The 15,686-nt window shown below is 39.5% G+C and overlaps 1 protein-coding gene across 19 annotated transcripts in view; it reads right to left on the bottom strand.

Moving 5' to 3' along the window:
• mybpc2b (myosin binding protein Cb) overlaps window positions 1-15,686 on the bottom strand; it is a 21,612-nt gene extending 5,926 nt beyond the window's left edge. Inside the window, exons 1-17 of one of the 19 annotated variants that reach the window (XM_071462381.1) lie at window positions 15,528-15,581; window positions 11,186-11,203; window positions 10,611-10,634; window positions 9,699-9,722; window positions 9,539-9,559; window positions 8,704-8,727; window positions 5,212-5,235; window positions 3,665-3,733; window positions 3,412-3,560; window positions 3,193-3,310; window positions 3,033-3,081; window positions 2,721-2,780; window positions 2,434-2,603; window positions 2,067-2,199; window positions 1,356-1,480; window positions 1,125-1,230; window positions 94-260 (exon numbers count right to left, since the gene is read on the bottom strand). In XM_071462381.1, coding sequence (XP_071318482.1) covers window positions 94-260; window positions 1,125-1,230; window positions 1,356-1,480; window positions 2,067-2,199; window positions 2,434-2,603; window positions 2,721-2,780; window positions 3,033-3,081; window positions 3,193-3,310; window positions 3,412-3,560; window positions 3,665-3,733; window positions 5,212-5,235; window positions 8,704-8,727; window positions 9,539-9,559; window positions 9,699-9,722; window positions 10,611-10,634; window positions 11,186-11,203; window positions 15,528-15,549 — 1,303 coding nt within the window. In that variant the 5' untranslated portion in view covers window positions 15,550-15,581. Of the gene's footprint in view, window positions 1-93; window positions 261-1,124; window positions 1,231-1,355; window positions 1,481-2,066; window positions 2,200-2,433; window positions 2,604-2,720; window positions 2,781-3,032; window positions 3,082-3,192; window positions 3,311-3,411; window positions 3,561-3,664; window positions 3,734-5,211; window positions 5,236-8,703; window positions 8,728-9,538; window positions 9,560-9,698; window positions 9,723-10,610; window positions 10,635-11,185; window positions 11,204-15,527 lie in introns of all 19 variants that reach the window. The other 18 variants (XM_071462382.1, XM_071462386.1, XM_071462384.1 and 15 more) reach the window with 18 other exon arrangements.

Genomic DNA, 15,686 nt, shown 5'->3' with positions numbered 1-15,686 from the left:
TCTTTTCTTTCTTTTTTTTTAAATCAGCTAAAATAAACAAAATCCTTATTATTATCATTTATTTATTGAGTTCATTATATTGTCCAGTGGTACCTTCCACCTCCAGCTCTCCTTTGGTATGCCCCCCATTTGTCCAGGCATGGTACATTCCGATGTCATCCAGCGTAGCCTCCTGGATGACGAGTGTGTGCTTCTTTCCATCCTTCTTGAAGCGATACTTGGTATCTTTGTCCCTGTGAAGCTCTATATCCTCAAAGAACCTGGGAATGAATATGAAATGAGCATCTCTCTTTGAAAGATGTCACTGCTAAATATTTCAAATCAGAACAGTAAGCCTGTGTCTGATGTGAATTTACCAGCCACATTCACATTTCCACCATTCACTGAGTGCTATGAATGGGCTTTGCATACACCAATGAGAAATTATCAAAAAAAAAAAGGATACTTATGTATCCATGAAATAAAATCCTACACACACATCTTGCATCACCTTTGAGAATTTTCACCCCTTATATCGTTTTGCATTAATTGCTGCTAGCACATAGCATGCTAACTGATTTATTTGTTCTTTCAGCCTTTATTTATACGTGTAAAGGCACATTGAAAGAAAAGACCTCACGAACAATTAAAAATATCAAGACCACATAAAAAACAAAGAAGTGAAATCAAGAAATGAAGCTTTACATTTGTTAGTCGATTTGACTTTCCAAGCTACTCAGCATTCAGGGCAGGACTTCAGATTCAATTTAACATGTCCCAGATCTCCTTAGGAGATAATACATTTCAGGTTGATTTGATTTTACATGAAACACAAGTCTGTCTACTGCAGTGATGTATGGCATAAACGTACAAATCAATCATGACTCTTACAACCAAGCGGTACATTTTTAAGAGCAGGTTGATGCTTATAATTATGCATGTAGATGATGTCGTATTTCGAAACAAGGAGCCAAGTGATTAAATATTATGCAACTCAAAAGTATGATGCATACAGCACATCAGATACCAGACAGACTTTCTTCTGCTTGAAGAACAGGAAGTAGTTTAATTGGGTTCTGGCAGGGACTGACGCTGAGTCAAGCTAGGTTGATCCTATTATGCCAAGTACTGCGATATCTACTGACCACATGACGTGGGCACCCTCCTCCGACACCTCGATCTCAAACTCCACTCTCTCTCCCACAACCACATGATAGTCATCCATCAGCTTGGTGATGGTCACAGGGGGCTCTGGATACAGCAAGTGGGAGACAACAAAATTCATGAGTTTACTTGAAACTGAATGCAAATTAGTCTTTGCTGTAATCTCAGATTTTTACTGCAGATAAAAAAAAAAAAAAAAATAGATAGAGCACCTTTGACGAACACCTCTGTGAAACACTTGTCCTCGCCAATCACGCACTCATATGCAGCATCATCAGCCAGGGTTGTCTTATTGATGGTCAGTGTTCTGACATTCCCGCTGGCCTCCATGACATACCTTGAAAAGTGACAGACAGGTCGAATGTCAAACCACACAGTCTATGGATCAAACAGACTTCTTTTATCGAGGTATGTTTTTAGTACAAACACCTTTCAAAATAATCTCTCTGAATCTAACAAACCTCTTATGTTTAATTTAAAGTTTGAAAATAGATGATTTTGTCAATAATTTGACAGAAAAGACAGACCCACTTTCTCCATTTCAGTTTTTATCTGGGCCATTGAGTTTTTTTCACATTAAGACCTTTAAATGTAGAAATGGAGGTCTTTGTCCTGGTCTTTTAACCTGTATTAGTCCACATGGGGCATACAATGTCATGGCAGTCCAAATTGCTTAGCCCACAGTGAGGCTGCTTATGACTGTCCTAAAAATAAAACGTGTTGATGGCAGCATCGTTTCAGAGTACGGCTTTGTGGCAGAGATAATTTTAACTTGATATTTTAAAGCACTGCCCATCAAGTCCATCTGAGCTTGATGATTAATATGATACAGCCCAACACTGCTGTCTAATTAGGCAAATACCCTGCAAGGGGCCTAATGTGTGTGTGTGTGTGTGTGTGTGTGTGTGCTTTTAAACATGTACTTGGCTGAGGGTTTGATCTCCTGGCCATTCTTCAGCCATTTCACCTGGGAGTTGGGATCAACCACCTCACATCTCAAGACGATCTTCTTGCCTTTATCCACAGAGTAGCAAGATTCAAGCTTCTTTAGGAAAGCTGGGGTTGCAAACAAAGAGGGAAGAAAAAAAGAATGAACAACATCAGTTCATGATAAACTCTCCTTCTCTTATTTTCTCTGTCCAGTTTCGTTAGGCCTTGCCTCCTGCCTGCCTCTCATCCCTGCTATCCCTCCCTCTCCACCTCTCCTGAGGTGAAATCTCACATCCCAGTTCATTTCAGATGCTCCTCGACGTCTTCCCCTCCCTCTACCCCTCGCCTGATGCGACTTACCCTCACTATGCTTGGGCTCGACCTTTTTCATCTTTTTCAGACGTTTCAGCATGCCCCTCAGGTCAGTGATGCCATATTCAAAGGCGATTTTCTCATACTGGCTTGGGTCGGCATTCTTAAGTAATTCCCACACATCTATGTCTGGTTCCACTTTCTCGGGTTTCTTTTTCCTGTCAGTCAGGGAAAAGGGGTGCATTTGCAAATAGGACTGGAGGTGCAATAACGGATGTTTTTGAAGGACACAATCATACTGTGTGCTTGATAATCAGTAACATGTAGCTTCTCACCTCTTAGTGGCTTTTAGCAGAGCACTGAAATCCAGATCTCCCTCATCCTCCCCAGCATCCCTGTGTGTATGGAAACAGACACCTACTGTGTAACTGAGGTCAGGCCTACCTTCTGAAATAACCCAATATTAAATTTACCATGCTGTTACATACTGCATGTTCTGAAAGACACTTTCACAGACACACAAACACACACACACAAACACACAAAATACTATAAATAGTCCATGTATACATTTTCCCTCTTGTGTATTTGCACATGCGCGCACAGACTACTGAGACAGGCTGAAACACAAATCCCAATGCACTCACGCTCTCTTGAAGGCAGACAAAATATCCTCCTGCCCCTCCTGTTGTGCAGCTGTAACGAGAGAAGTTGCAGAGAACGCAAATCAGGCCTGGATCAGATCAAAACATCAGCATGTATGGAATCTGTGTCAGCCCCAGAGGGCCAGAGTCCGCTTTCACTCACCCTCAACAGAGATCTCAAAGGTGGAGCTGTCACACTTGTCTTTGGATGTCACCTCGCACCTGTAGCCGCCAGCATCTCCAGCAACCACTTTGATGATCTTCATTTCATAAGTGTAGATCTTGGGGAGAAAATATTACTTAATTATTTAGTTAATTATTTCTGAAAGAAGAGGATCACATTGCGCAGGCCTAGCTCTCTCTCTCACACACACGCACACACCTTAGTATTTCTGTCATAGGTTTCCTTGAACTGCATATGTTTCCCAGCCTTGCTGCCAAGGTCCAGCCACTTGCCCTTCAGCCATTTCATGGTGGGTTTCCTTGTCAGGTTGGTGGAGTCAACCTTGGCTATGAAAGTCACATCCGTTCCTGCCATTCACAAACAACAATGAACTCATATAACTTTATCACGTTACACTGTGTGGATTGATATACTTCTATCGTGACAATTCTTCATCCGCGGCGTTTCCTACCTGTGACAGCAACTACATAATCCGGAGGCTTCTCAACGAAAAGCCCAGTGAGCTCAGTCGACCCAGGCTCTGAAAAGAAGGAGAAAGAATAAAATGAATTCACTTGAACTGGCAATTTTGAAATCAGTCCTGATGGATTCAGCCCGGACATGACATTGGTAACATCCACAGTGTGCAGTAAACTGAAGTGCAAGGGACAGAGTGCAGTGCTTGGACGTTTCTGTGTACAACTACAGGAAAGTTTGAATCACACCCGCACACACAGGCTGTGCACATACAGTAGGACATGTGACACATTACAGCCACAAAATGATAAACCAGTGGCATGTTGGCTAAATGACTAAAAGAGAGACGTTCTACAGATTCTGCGAACATTCAAAACATACTGTTACAGTCACTTGCTTATCTCTGGCTTTAAGTCATAATCAACAAACCTTCAGTGAAATCACAAATTAGCATAAAGCTATCTCACAACTATATATCAAAAGCCACTGTATAATTGCAATGTTTGCTTCTCTTCTTAATGTATGTATTCGTCTTGCTTATCATGAATGTCATTACTTCCTACTACACAGTTAATTCTTCTTGACTAATTACAAATATATTGAGTCCAACTCCATATGAACATCCACTGACATCAGTCTATCATTGTAATTTGTCAAATTGTCACCACTGATAATACTGGTAACACTTATGTGCTATTGTTTTGTGGTTTGTTAAAGGTTAAAAAAACAGCAATAAAAGTAGAGGACAAATGATTTCACCAAGATTTCTCAGCACTGCCACTGCTATGGGCAACAGGACACTTACTGTGCTGTACTTTATCCACATTTATTGGCCAGAACTGCTGTTTTCTCTTACTCACTGCCAGAGCAGCGATGGGGTTTCTCTTCCCCCACTCATAACAGATAAAAGTCTAAGTCACTCATCTTTTTTTCTTTCTTTTTTTTTATTTTTTATTTTGTGATTTGTTCACATGGAAGAGGGAAAAAGAATTCAGCTGAACTCTGTTGCTCAAAACACATCCAAGGACAAGAGGGCAGCATGGATGTGTTTCGTGTATTCATGCAAGCAGAAGTTCCAGTGATATTTAATCTCTACAGCAAAGTATCATTACCAATTAGAAGGGCCAGAATGTGTTAATGAACTCTCTCTGTGCTAAGTATAAATCCTTTAGCAAGAGCATCTGTTGGCCTTCATACATCAGTGCTTTCTACGTATATCAAAAGTTTACCATTAAAATCTGTAACCAATGCACATTTTTGCCTCAGTAAAGTCATACAATACAGCACAATTCCCTGCTTAGTTTTATGTGTTCAAAAAAATCTCTCAGTCTATATCTGGCCCAGTTAGATCCAATCCATTTATTAATCAACCATATACCAACCATATATACCACCAGAACCACTCTAGAAACATGACATCTTCAGTGAGCTTGATATTTGACTAACACATAACAACACTTAGGATGCATACATCCACATTTCATAACATTTGCATGCAGTGGATTGCCACAGTCCCGCACTGTGCCTTCAGCTCGCCCTTACCCTCGTCTGCATGGTTTGTCTGAGCTGGGAAAAACAAATACCCCAGTTTAACTTATGGAAGTATAACAATCAGCTGTTATACTGTACCATAGGTCAGTGCAAATCCATGAAGGTAAAACAAGGCAAATGAACTGCAATTACAGAATGATTATTCTGTAGAATTATTACATTAATACACCACACAGTGAAATGCAAACAAAACTGAAGATTTGCTCGTGAAGGTAAGACATGACAGTTATCAATCAAAACAGAAAGTGATCAAATGTGTTGATTAATGCACTTTTAATCACCAAACCTGAGTTAAATTATTGTTTGAAATTACCTTGATTACTTCTCTTGGACTGATCTTGCAAGACTGCGTCTTACAAAGGAGGCAATTACTTCAGCCGATACAGAGCATGTGTACCCCAGGCCGCCTAAATAAACCACTGAAGTGTAACTTGTTGATTATTATTTTGTTGAGAGCATTGACATGTTGTGAATTTTATAATTTGTATTTGTAAGTTTGTTGCATTCCTCTCCCAAGATACAGTGAGACTAATTTAACTCTAGGCAGTCTGCACATTTTGCTCTTATAACATTCAAAAGGTTTCCATGGCAGGATTTTCCTCTAAGAAATTGGCAGCAACTTCCTGCTAACACTCATAAGCAATACTGGTGCAAGTGCCCCAAAACAGTCAGCAGTTGGCCAAGTGATGATAACCCCCCCAACACTATACCCCCATGGGTATGGCTTTAAACAGCCTTGGTATGATAAACACGTCCCACACAGAAGTTCCACTCTCATAGACGCACTGATATCAAACTCAGTGTGGTGCAATACCACAATACCACCTACTCTGAGTTAGGACTGGGGGGTCAAACAAATGGTAGACATGAAAAATCAAACCAAAAACAATGGCAACTGTGTATAAAGTCAAAACTACACAGTGTGGTTGTGATTCTTTGTAATTAAAACTATATCCCAACAGTAGTTCCTGCACACCAACCTTTTATTCACAAACTCCCCCAGGAGACAACAGCTGCATCTCCATTTTTTCATTTTGTGCATCTGTAGGTTCTGCATACTTATTTAAGTTTCAGATACAGCTTTTTTGTCTGACCCTAGCTTCTTTTCCAATTTCTTAGAGTTGATAAATCCATTAAGCACTTTGTTTTGCGCCCAATCTCTTTTTGATGCCTCAAAGCTCTTTTCTCTCCAGCAAGCTTGAAAGGAAAAAAAAAAACCATGATTTTACAAAATTGTGGAAAATGGCAGACTAGTCCTTGTATGAGTTAGTTTCCATAGGCTAAAATTGGATATGGATGTTCTGGCATCAGAACTAGGCTGAGACCATCTCCTCAGGTTTCCATATGACCATGCCTCAGCTGCTGCCTGTGGACTGAGCCTAGCTTGGTAGCCATGCAACCGAATGAAAAGCAAATGACTTCACTATGTAAAGCTAGCATATGCTACAAATAGCTTGTTTGTGGACAGAATGCTATACGTTCAAGAGAACTGTAGCAGGCACATGGCTGAAAGTATTGACTGATGCAACAGCAGGACGGGCTTGCGAGCTTGAGTGCCACATTCAGTGATGGGCAGTCATGACCGGCAAGAGGGACGATGAGCTGTGCACTCATAAATGCTAAGAGGAGATAAACAGGGATGGTACAACTGGCAGCACAGGACCCATTCCCCGAGGAATTTATTGAAGTGACTTCTAGGGCAGTAACCAAAGTTAACATTTAATGACCTCACCTTGCTGTTTGACCCTTCACTTGGCTCAGCAGGCCATATTTCAGGGCAAATTTCAGCTGAGCCGCCAACTTCCCCAAGATAGCAGCCTTGTTGTGAGGACACAAAGCAGCAATGCCACCTTTGGAGGAGTCTCTTACTATCCACTTCTCATCTGCATACCCCCAAGTCCATCAGCCACGTCTCGCCACACTGGCCAAGTAGCCAAAAAAGGAAGTAACCAAAGACGGACACTTTGGCCAACCAGGCCATGTGGTAAGGTCACCATAGAGACCAACAGAGCACACAACATGTGATCATGTGTGCTGTATTATTATGGACAGGATTTTGGACTGCTCAGCTGGCACAAAAGCCATTGGTTACGCTCACCCAGGTGTTTCCTTATCCCAGGAACCCTTATGTGATAAGTGGGTTACCCCCCCTCAGGCAAAGTAGTATTTAGTATTTATAGTAGTATTTTTCCAATACATCTGAAGGGCAGCACAAGGAAATATCAGCTTTCAACTCCCTGAAGCCTTGGCACTTCCATAGCATTTCTCCATCCAATCAACTGCTAGTCGGTCCAAAAAGAGTCGACTTCCAAATCATCACTCTGGAAGCTTCGCCCCTGAAAGACCATGGCAGACAGCGGCAGCTTTGAAACGTGAATAACAGCTCTTGAATTTCACTTGTAAAACTTGAGTGTTGACTTATGAATCATACCGATGGCCATGATACACAACCAAGGTGTAATAAGTAGACAACCTACAGGCCTTGAGGCATCAGATAAAGGATGAGACATGAACTTGTGCAGTTTAAAGGCGTCAAGTTTGATGTGCTGACTAAGATTTCTTGGATAACTTGAGCTCTCCTTGCAGTTTCCTGGGGCAGCTTCGTGTTAAGTTGAGAAGCACTGATAAAAGTGTCATCACATCAGTTGATGTAAGCAACAGCTGCCATTGTTACACGATGACTGTTACATATGAATCACAGCTGTGTTTTCACTCTCATTGTTTAAATTGCCAGAGGGACAGAAAGCAAAAGAGAGCTGGTCTCATAGGTCACAGATGGACAGGCAGCACTCCTCACATGGAGAAACAAATTCTGAATTGCTGAAAGAACATAAACAGCATCATTTGTGAGTGAGTTGTCTGCCAGCATCAACACATACCAAAGATAGTGAACGGAGCAGGTGAATGAGCCGAGGATATCACACACTAAATTAACAACGGGACCAACACGGTCAGGTTGTTGTCTTCTCTTTGTCACAGCTGTGGATCTGGTGAGTTGTAGGCCTGAGGTGTGGCAAGAAGCTCTGAGGCGGCTTTCCATGGGATCAGAGAGATATGAACACTACCACACACCCTGCATGTTTATGATGCATTTCATACTTTAAATCTTTGTTTTTTTAAAACAATTTGACCAGGCAGCCTGAGGGGCACTATTAAAACCTTTGTGATAAATGTTACTTCATTTTTGGTGACGGTGAAGTCACAAAATAGGAACCTTGTTTTCTAGCCAAGGAAGGTTTACATACAACTATGGAGTTTGGTAAATGTCCAGTTTTTAAACTATAAAAATCAGTCCAAAGTGAAGTGATGAAAATTATTTCAAATAATAAAAATAGACCCAGGCCCACTTAACACTTCATATATTATGTGACATCTTGACCAGCACATAATAGTAAAATTATACACAACATAAAAACTCAAATCATACTTTCAGAGGGGCAAAAGTAAACAGACATGTCAATTTAAATGTCGCTCTTTTCTTACCATCCCCATCACCATCTGAATCTGCTGCAGACAAGGAAGCAAACAAAACTGAAAAAAAGCTGCTGAGAAGCAAAGGCTTGTTGTTCCACAAGAAGACAGATGCAACAGAGACCAATAAACAAACATGAAACAGAAACATCATGCGCCTCACATCTGATCTCTAAAAAAATAAATAAATAAATAAAATCACCAAAATCCAATCCAACTAGCATTCACAAGTTGAAATGTTTTCCTTTGAACAGGGTTCAGGGTTACTGCATGCAGAAATAAATACGCAGATAAACACAACACATAAAAATACATAAACTGCTAACAATATAAAGACACAGAGACCAGAACGTAGCAGAATACTGTACTTGTAAATACAACAGTAAATTAAAAAGCCGTATGCTACACATACAGTGCTGTAAAACCAAACCAAGGTACCATATACCTCTACAGTATATGTATATATCAGTCCAATGATGGAAAACAACACAAGGCATTCAACATTAAATGCATAATCCTATTATCTATTATCCATGTCAAAGCAGCATTAGTAACCACTGACGTAACCCCTCACATATTGATTGTATTTGAATAAAAAACACTAATTATATAGATTTATGTATTTTACAGGTTTTACAAAAATACAAAATATTATGCAGGCCACCTGAGACCAACCTGAAAGATCTATGAAACAAACAAAAAAAACAAACATACAAGAGTCATGCAGGTACTGTCACAGGTTCCACACAGTGTATCACATGTATGCACTCGTACGTGAATACATTAAGTAGAGTCTTTAGACGGACACATTAAACCAGAGCATTCAGTGTTCAGGATTCTGCCTTACCTCCATCTGCGGGGGGTGCATCTAAAGAAAATGAATGAAAATTAGCTCAAGTCCCCATATATGCTGTGATTATTCACTATATTTGTCATAATTGAAGAAGCTGAGAAAAAAAAATGAGTAGAAGGTGAGTGTTATTCTCTGATGCTAAGGAGGTGCCTACCATCTTCCTCTGGCTGCAGATTGGCTGGGCAAATAAAAACCATGGTTAAATGATTGAAAACAGAAGGATGATGGGACGTGGACGACATTAAAGTTGGGAATATCGCAGAGACAAAACAACAGCTGAGTAAACTCATAAAAACACATGAGCCAAGAACACTTGCAGATATTTCCTCACACTTCACATGCCCACAGTAAAATGTTAACCAAAGGTCACTGTGAGAATCAGAGATCACAGATGTGGAAAATACACCCAGTTGCAGTCGATCAGTGTGCATTATAAAAATCCACATAGATAGCCTGTCTTGTGTGCTTCATACATATGGATCTTCTTTCTACAATCCAAAAGTATGCATGCCACAAAACTCAAAGGGTTTCTTTTCAGTGCCAAAAAAGAAAACAAGAACATGAATCACTGTAAGACTTGACATTAAAACACAACAGAAAGAAAAATGATGCTGTGACATATAGTTCAGACATGTGCGGAGTGCAGGGCGTACAGGAGGAACACAATGAGAAAGTCTTTTACAACACACTCTGGACATAGTTTGAGCTAACACATGCTGTGGGCTAGCTGAGGAATGCAAACACGCTGATTCAAAGTGGCATAATAATTGCATTACACCCTTCAGCAGCTTCATGTTGTCTCATATCATGTGATTGACTGGTAGGCCTATCTTCTTGACTCGGCAATTGCTCAACTTATTATCTTTAGCAAGACCACTTGTTCTGTATTGTTTAGATAATTACCCTGGCTGATTAGTGCAAAATGCATTTTTTCAACACTTAGTTCAACCCAAACTCACTCCATGTCACATATTTAACACCATGGGAGTGCACCAGATCACTCAAAATCACAAAAAAGAAATAGTAATATAGTTTAAAAAAAACAAAACCATTGATTGTCCCTCACCCTCTTCAGCTGGCTCTTCTGGGGCTAAAATTAGTGGATTTATGTTAGACATACAGTAGCAAATGAAAAGCAATACCATGGTAACCCATTTGGAAAAGACATATTAAAGTGACTCTAACAGCTGAGCAAATAGGTTGTATCAGTGTGTAACACATTAAAATCCAGACCAGTGTCACATGACCACACTTCAGTATGACTTGTGGAAACCAAAGCATTTTTCTCACTGTGCCATCTCTGTTATTGCATAATTTAAAGAGAGTAAACAGCTTAAGTAATGGGCCGTACAACAGATTCTCTGTGAAAATGCCTGCAGGTAAAACTATACAGGAGCATGCTGGCGTAGGCTACAACAATAAAAAAAAAAAAGATCCAGACAAAAGGTAAAATTCCTAAATGAAGATGGTTCGTGCTGATTACACACAGTCAGGGGTCAGAGCCTGTGTTTGCTTGACACAGGCAGTTGACAGGAGATGTGAGTGAAAAGTGAAAATGTGAGAGCTATAATCGAGTCACTGTGTGATAATGTAAGGCGCACAAAAGGTCAGTAGGCAAATGTTGTGGAGCAGCTGACTTACCCTCCCCCTCCGGTTTAGCTGAGAAATAGGAAACAGAACAAGAAACCAATTAGAAACCTGCATCACATACAGTATATGTGTCTACTTAGCCATATTAAGAAAATATTAACATATGTGGTTTATGTTCATTTAGGATGTCCCACATCTCAGATGAATTTGAGTGATGATGGCTCTTAAAACACGTTTCATATCATTTAATTAGAGTTTACGATATATAGCTGGATGTTTGTTTGAAACTGATTGCATTATATAAAATGATTATTTCAGGAATGCATATGTTAGGTATATCTGCTTTCATGGTGCAGCTAGTAATCTTGGCCCATAAATCTAAAATACTACCTAACAGGTAAGAGGATACATTCTAGAAATGACCACGTTTAAAATTCCTGTTAAGCTCTGGGAAAAGTATTTGAACTGACATCTTTGCCTACATTGCAGTGAATTGAGGTTTATTTTCTAACTCACTTATTCTATAAATGCACCACATCATCATGTCTGATTGGCAAGACTCATTTCTGTGGAGCTTCAGAGAAACACAGAGGCTCAGTTTCTTTTGAGTGTGGAGCGCTGTGGGTGTAATTGTTGAGGCCTAAATCTGGTAAAAGGAAATTCTCAACTGAAATAGAGGCATATAATATACCCAGCTCCCTGAGCGTCTCTTAGGGGGTCACTGCAGTAGCTGGAAAAGGCCAGGCATGGTGTCTTATGACCTCCCTGAAGTCATACCATGTTCTCTCAAGTTTCCTTGAATAGCTAAACCAGCTTGACCTTGCTTGCTTAAGTGTTCACTCCTGGCTTGCCATAAATTTCTTGCTAAAATAGGTGTCATGAAATTACATTGTATTCACTTGACTTTTAAAATAATATATTATCATGATGTGAAATGTGTTGTATGTGTTTTGTCTTTAGCCTTCGACAATGTATAGACAGACTGGGCTCACCTGGATCCTCATGCAACCAGGTGATATGTTATTATTATAATTGTATTTAAAGCTACAATGACATTTGTGTACTGCAGTCACTCCAAGTGGCTACTTGTATAACAGCTACAATAAGTCTCTGTGCTGTAAGCACTGAAAGCCTAAGAATAACTCTCCCAGTATAAAAATATGAGAAAATATGCTGACATACAAACTGGATGCTGCTCACCACATAGAGTCTTTGGCATTAATACTTTATACACCCTGTGAGAGGGTTTAACACCTGCACCGAGTGTAAATCTGCATCAGCATCTGCTAAGTCAATCCACACGGGGTGAGAATCTTGATCATCTTCAACAAGTTTAAGATAAAGCTGGATAATGAACCTCTGACCAGCTGTTCCTCACAGTTCAGATCTTCCTCTCTGAGACTGGCAACGTTGTTACAGTTGAGGTGGATGTATAATTAATATGATTTTGCGAGGTATGCTTGTTGGGTGTAATTGTATGGAGAAAAAGGGCATTTCTTCAGGGCCCGTTTGTTTCTTTATTTCTTTTCTTCCTTATTTTTGTGCATGTAAACAAACTCCCTGCAGTAATAAACACTGTGTATCTTCGTCCTCACTGAAGTTTATTTCTGGAAACACAAGTTGTGATTATGTTTTGGGGTTTGTTCTTTCTCTACGTATCATATTTTCCACGGTCAGTTTAGGTACTGCAGGTCTTCACCTCACTGTTTGTTTACCTCTCCATGTTAACCACTGACAGCCTGATTTACTGTGTGTGTAATGACCCAGACATAAAGAAAAGTATTAGGTGGCCTGACCTTATCAAACCGCAAAGGATCTCTTGGTGTCTCTAGACAGCCTGCAGCAAAGTTTATGAAGATATCTCAGCAACACATAATTTAATGCTTGTTTGATTCGGATCTGCTATAAGCAAACGTACATAAATGTCACTGAACTATTTCTATCAAATCTGTGCCAGAGGGATTAAACAATCAAACAAATGTTTTTGAAAAGTAATTAACAATTCAAGTTATTTTAACACAAACTTCAGTTTGTGTTTCAACTTGAAAAACTAAAAAAAAAAAGTTTTAAAGACCTGTCAGTCAATGTGGGAGTGAGAGCAGTGTTTGATTTTAGATGATGGTGCTTTTCTGTACAGGTTTTCGATCACAGATTTTGCTTTTAAGAGTGATTTTTAATAACGTCGTCTATTCACAAATTAAAGATGAATCATTTCATCCTTTTAATGTCATGGTTTTTGTATCCTGCCAAAGATAACATATGTTGGAGAACCAGAGAAACTTCCCAGAACAGTTTTAATCCAACTTGCCCTCATAGTGTTTCACCAGGTCACGATGATGAAAGGAATTATGACCATGAATCATATGATCGCATTTAATGACTGAGTAGAAAACTGTCATGTGTTTGATTGACTACACTGGGCCTACATCACACTCCGGAGGCAGCGTCGGGCCTGCTGACCACGAGGGAACTTTCTGGATGAAAGTGACAGATTACATAATGATTTATCTCAGCTGGACCCGTGAAAGGCTTACAGCAAAACCTGATACACCTGGGTGTGTGAAACTCTATGAACTTATGAGGAAAAAAAAACAAAGTGGTAAAGGTCAGGGGTATTTTTAGCTGTTAGCGGAGGGCGGGTTCTGGCTGCTAGTGAAGCAGCACAGAGAAGGTTTGAACTCAGCTGTGTAAATACAGAAATAACTAATGTAACAGGAAAATAAAGACTGTTATTTTTAAATTGTTGTCAATGTGTCAGAGGATTTTAGAGTTATAAATTTAATAGTTGCTGGTTATCTGAGCCTCATACTCCCATTGAGTTTGGCTTGGAATGACAGAGAGGTGGGTGGTGCAGATATTCGGCAAGTGGAATCATATCCATATTACATGGATAAACCCCTTGCCTGTATATGGTTAATAGAAGTAGTGCCTGGTTATGTTTCTGGGATAAAAATAAAAACGGCTTAGATTAGATCATTTGAAAAAATTTAGCCCAGGGACAGATGCGGAAAAGACAAATTAAGATAGTGCAAAGCAGAATTAAGATCAACGCACAAACAACCCTAGAAAATCCTGTCACATTCACTATCACAGGAGAGTCAGTGTAAAATTAGATAGAGGGGTTTGAAAGGCTCAACACACTTCCCACAGTCTTGGCCTGTAAAACCACTAACAGTCTCTTCCACTATGACAGTCTCTTATATTAGGTTCCTGTCAGTTCAGTGATTTAAATCCACACTGGGTCAAAGTGGACAGATGTTGCCATAAGGGCAAAGGACAGGAGACAACTATTTATGAGAAAGTCGCATTCACCCAAAGATGCCAAGTGTGAAGTTTTATGAGAGAGATGTGTTTTTTTAAGAGTAAAAATTATTTTATACTCTTTTCTATAAGAACTGAGGTTTCAGGTTTAATGCGATTCTTTACATTAGCCTACTGATGATGGCTTTTGCTAAAAAGCACAAAAAACCTCCATGTCATACTCCAGAAAAATGTCATAAAATATGAATAAAGTCATGATAATGTAATAGCAATGTTTTAATAATAACACTGCAAATGTTTTATCAAAAGTGATCACAATGATCTAATTTTAACTGAGTGCATGAAGCAAGTGAGATAAATAAAAAAAATAAGTTGTGTCATCCATACAGCACAGTACACAAATACCAACAACAGTATTCACTTGTGAACCTGCTGCAGTTACTTTACCACAACTGCCTCTGGAAGCCTTCCAGTTTACTCAAAAAGATGGCTCTCTCTGAGCTGATGTCATGAACATACTGACCCTGATGATATCATAGCAGCTGGCTATGTGATTATTTATGGCCTTTTGAACATTCTTCATAGACAGACAACATGGAGGCAAAGAGAAAAAATCTCTTTATGAGCTACCTACCTACTTGTTTGGCAACTGCACTTTAAATAGCATTAGGATTTACACATTAGCAACTGTGAACAGCATTTTTGGAATTAGTAATTGAGACTTTTGGATATTTTTTTTGTCATATTTTGAAGGATTTGGTTTGTTTTAGCTGCAAAATTTTTATATTTTCACCTGTATCTTTTTTTTTTCATTTATAGTATTCTTATCTAGTCTTCAAAGCCAAATATATGTTTCTCATTCTCATTGTTTTCACCATGCACTACATAATGAACTGATGTCAAACATACATCAAAACAGATGAACTGTTTCAAAAAATAAATAAAAGAAATTAAACTTTCTGCGGAGCATCAATATCTAACATTCATATATATCATATACATATTTCAAGCAAATATACTGCAACAAACTAAAAACTCCAACCAAACCAAATTCAAGCATCAAACTGGCACCGAAACCCAGTCTCCAGACTAATTACAATGAATTATGCTTTCACAAAAAGTATCTGCATACCTGCAGGGACTGGCTCAGGCATGGTTATTCCTGTGTCTTCGCTTTGCTTCTGGAAGACTGAGGGCTTGTGGTGCTTATTCCTTTTATTTCTCCCCTCTCTCTCTGTTATTCAAAGCTCTCCTGGCACTCAAGTCACCCACACCCTCCAGTGAGCGAGGC

Source organism: Trachinotus anak, unplaced genomic scaffold (assembly GCF_046630095.1).
Source record: "Trachinotus anak isolate AG129_WGS33_773 ecotype Australia unplaced genomic scaffold, CSIRO_AGI_Tana_v1 ptg000025l, whole genome shotgun sequence".
NCBI classification, from domain to species: domain Eukaryota; kingdom Metazoa; phylum Chordata; class Actinopteri; order Carangiformes; family Carangidae; genus Trachinotus; species Trachinotus anak.
The sequence above is the reverse complement of the archived record's forward strand: the minus strand, read 5'-3'. Positions and strand labels throughout refer to the sequence as shown.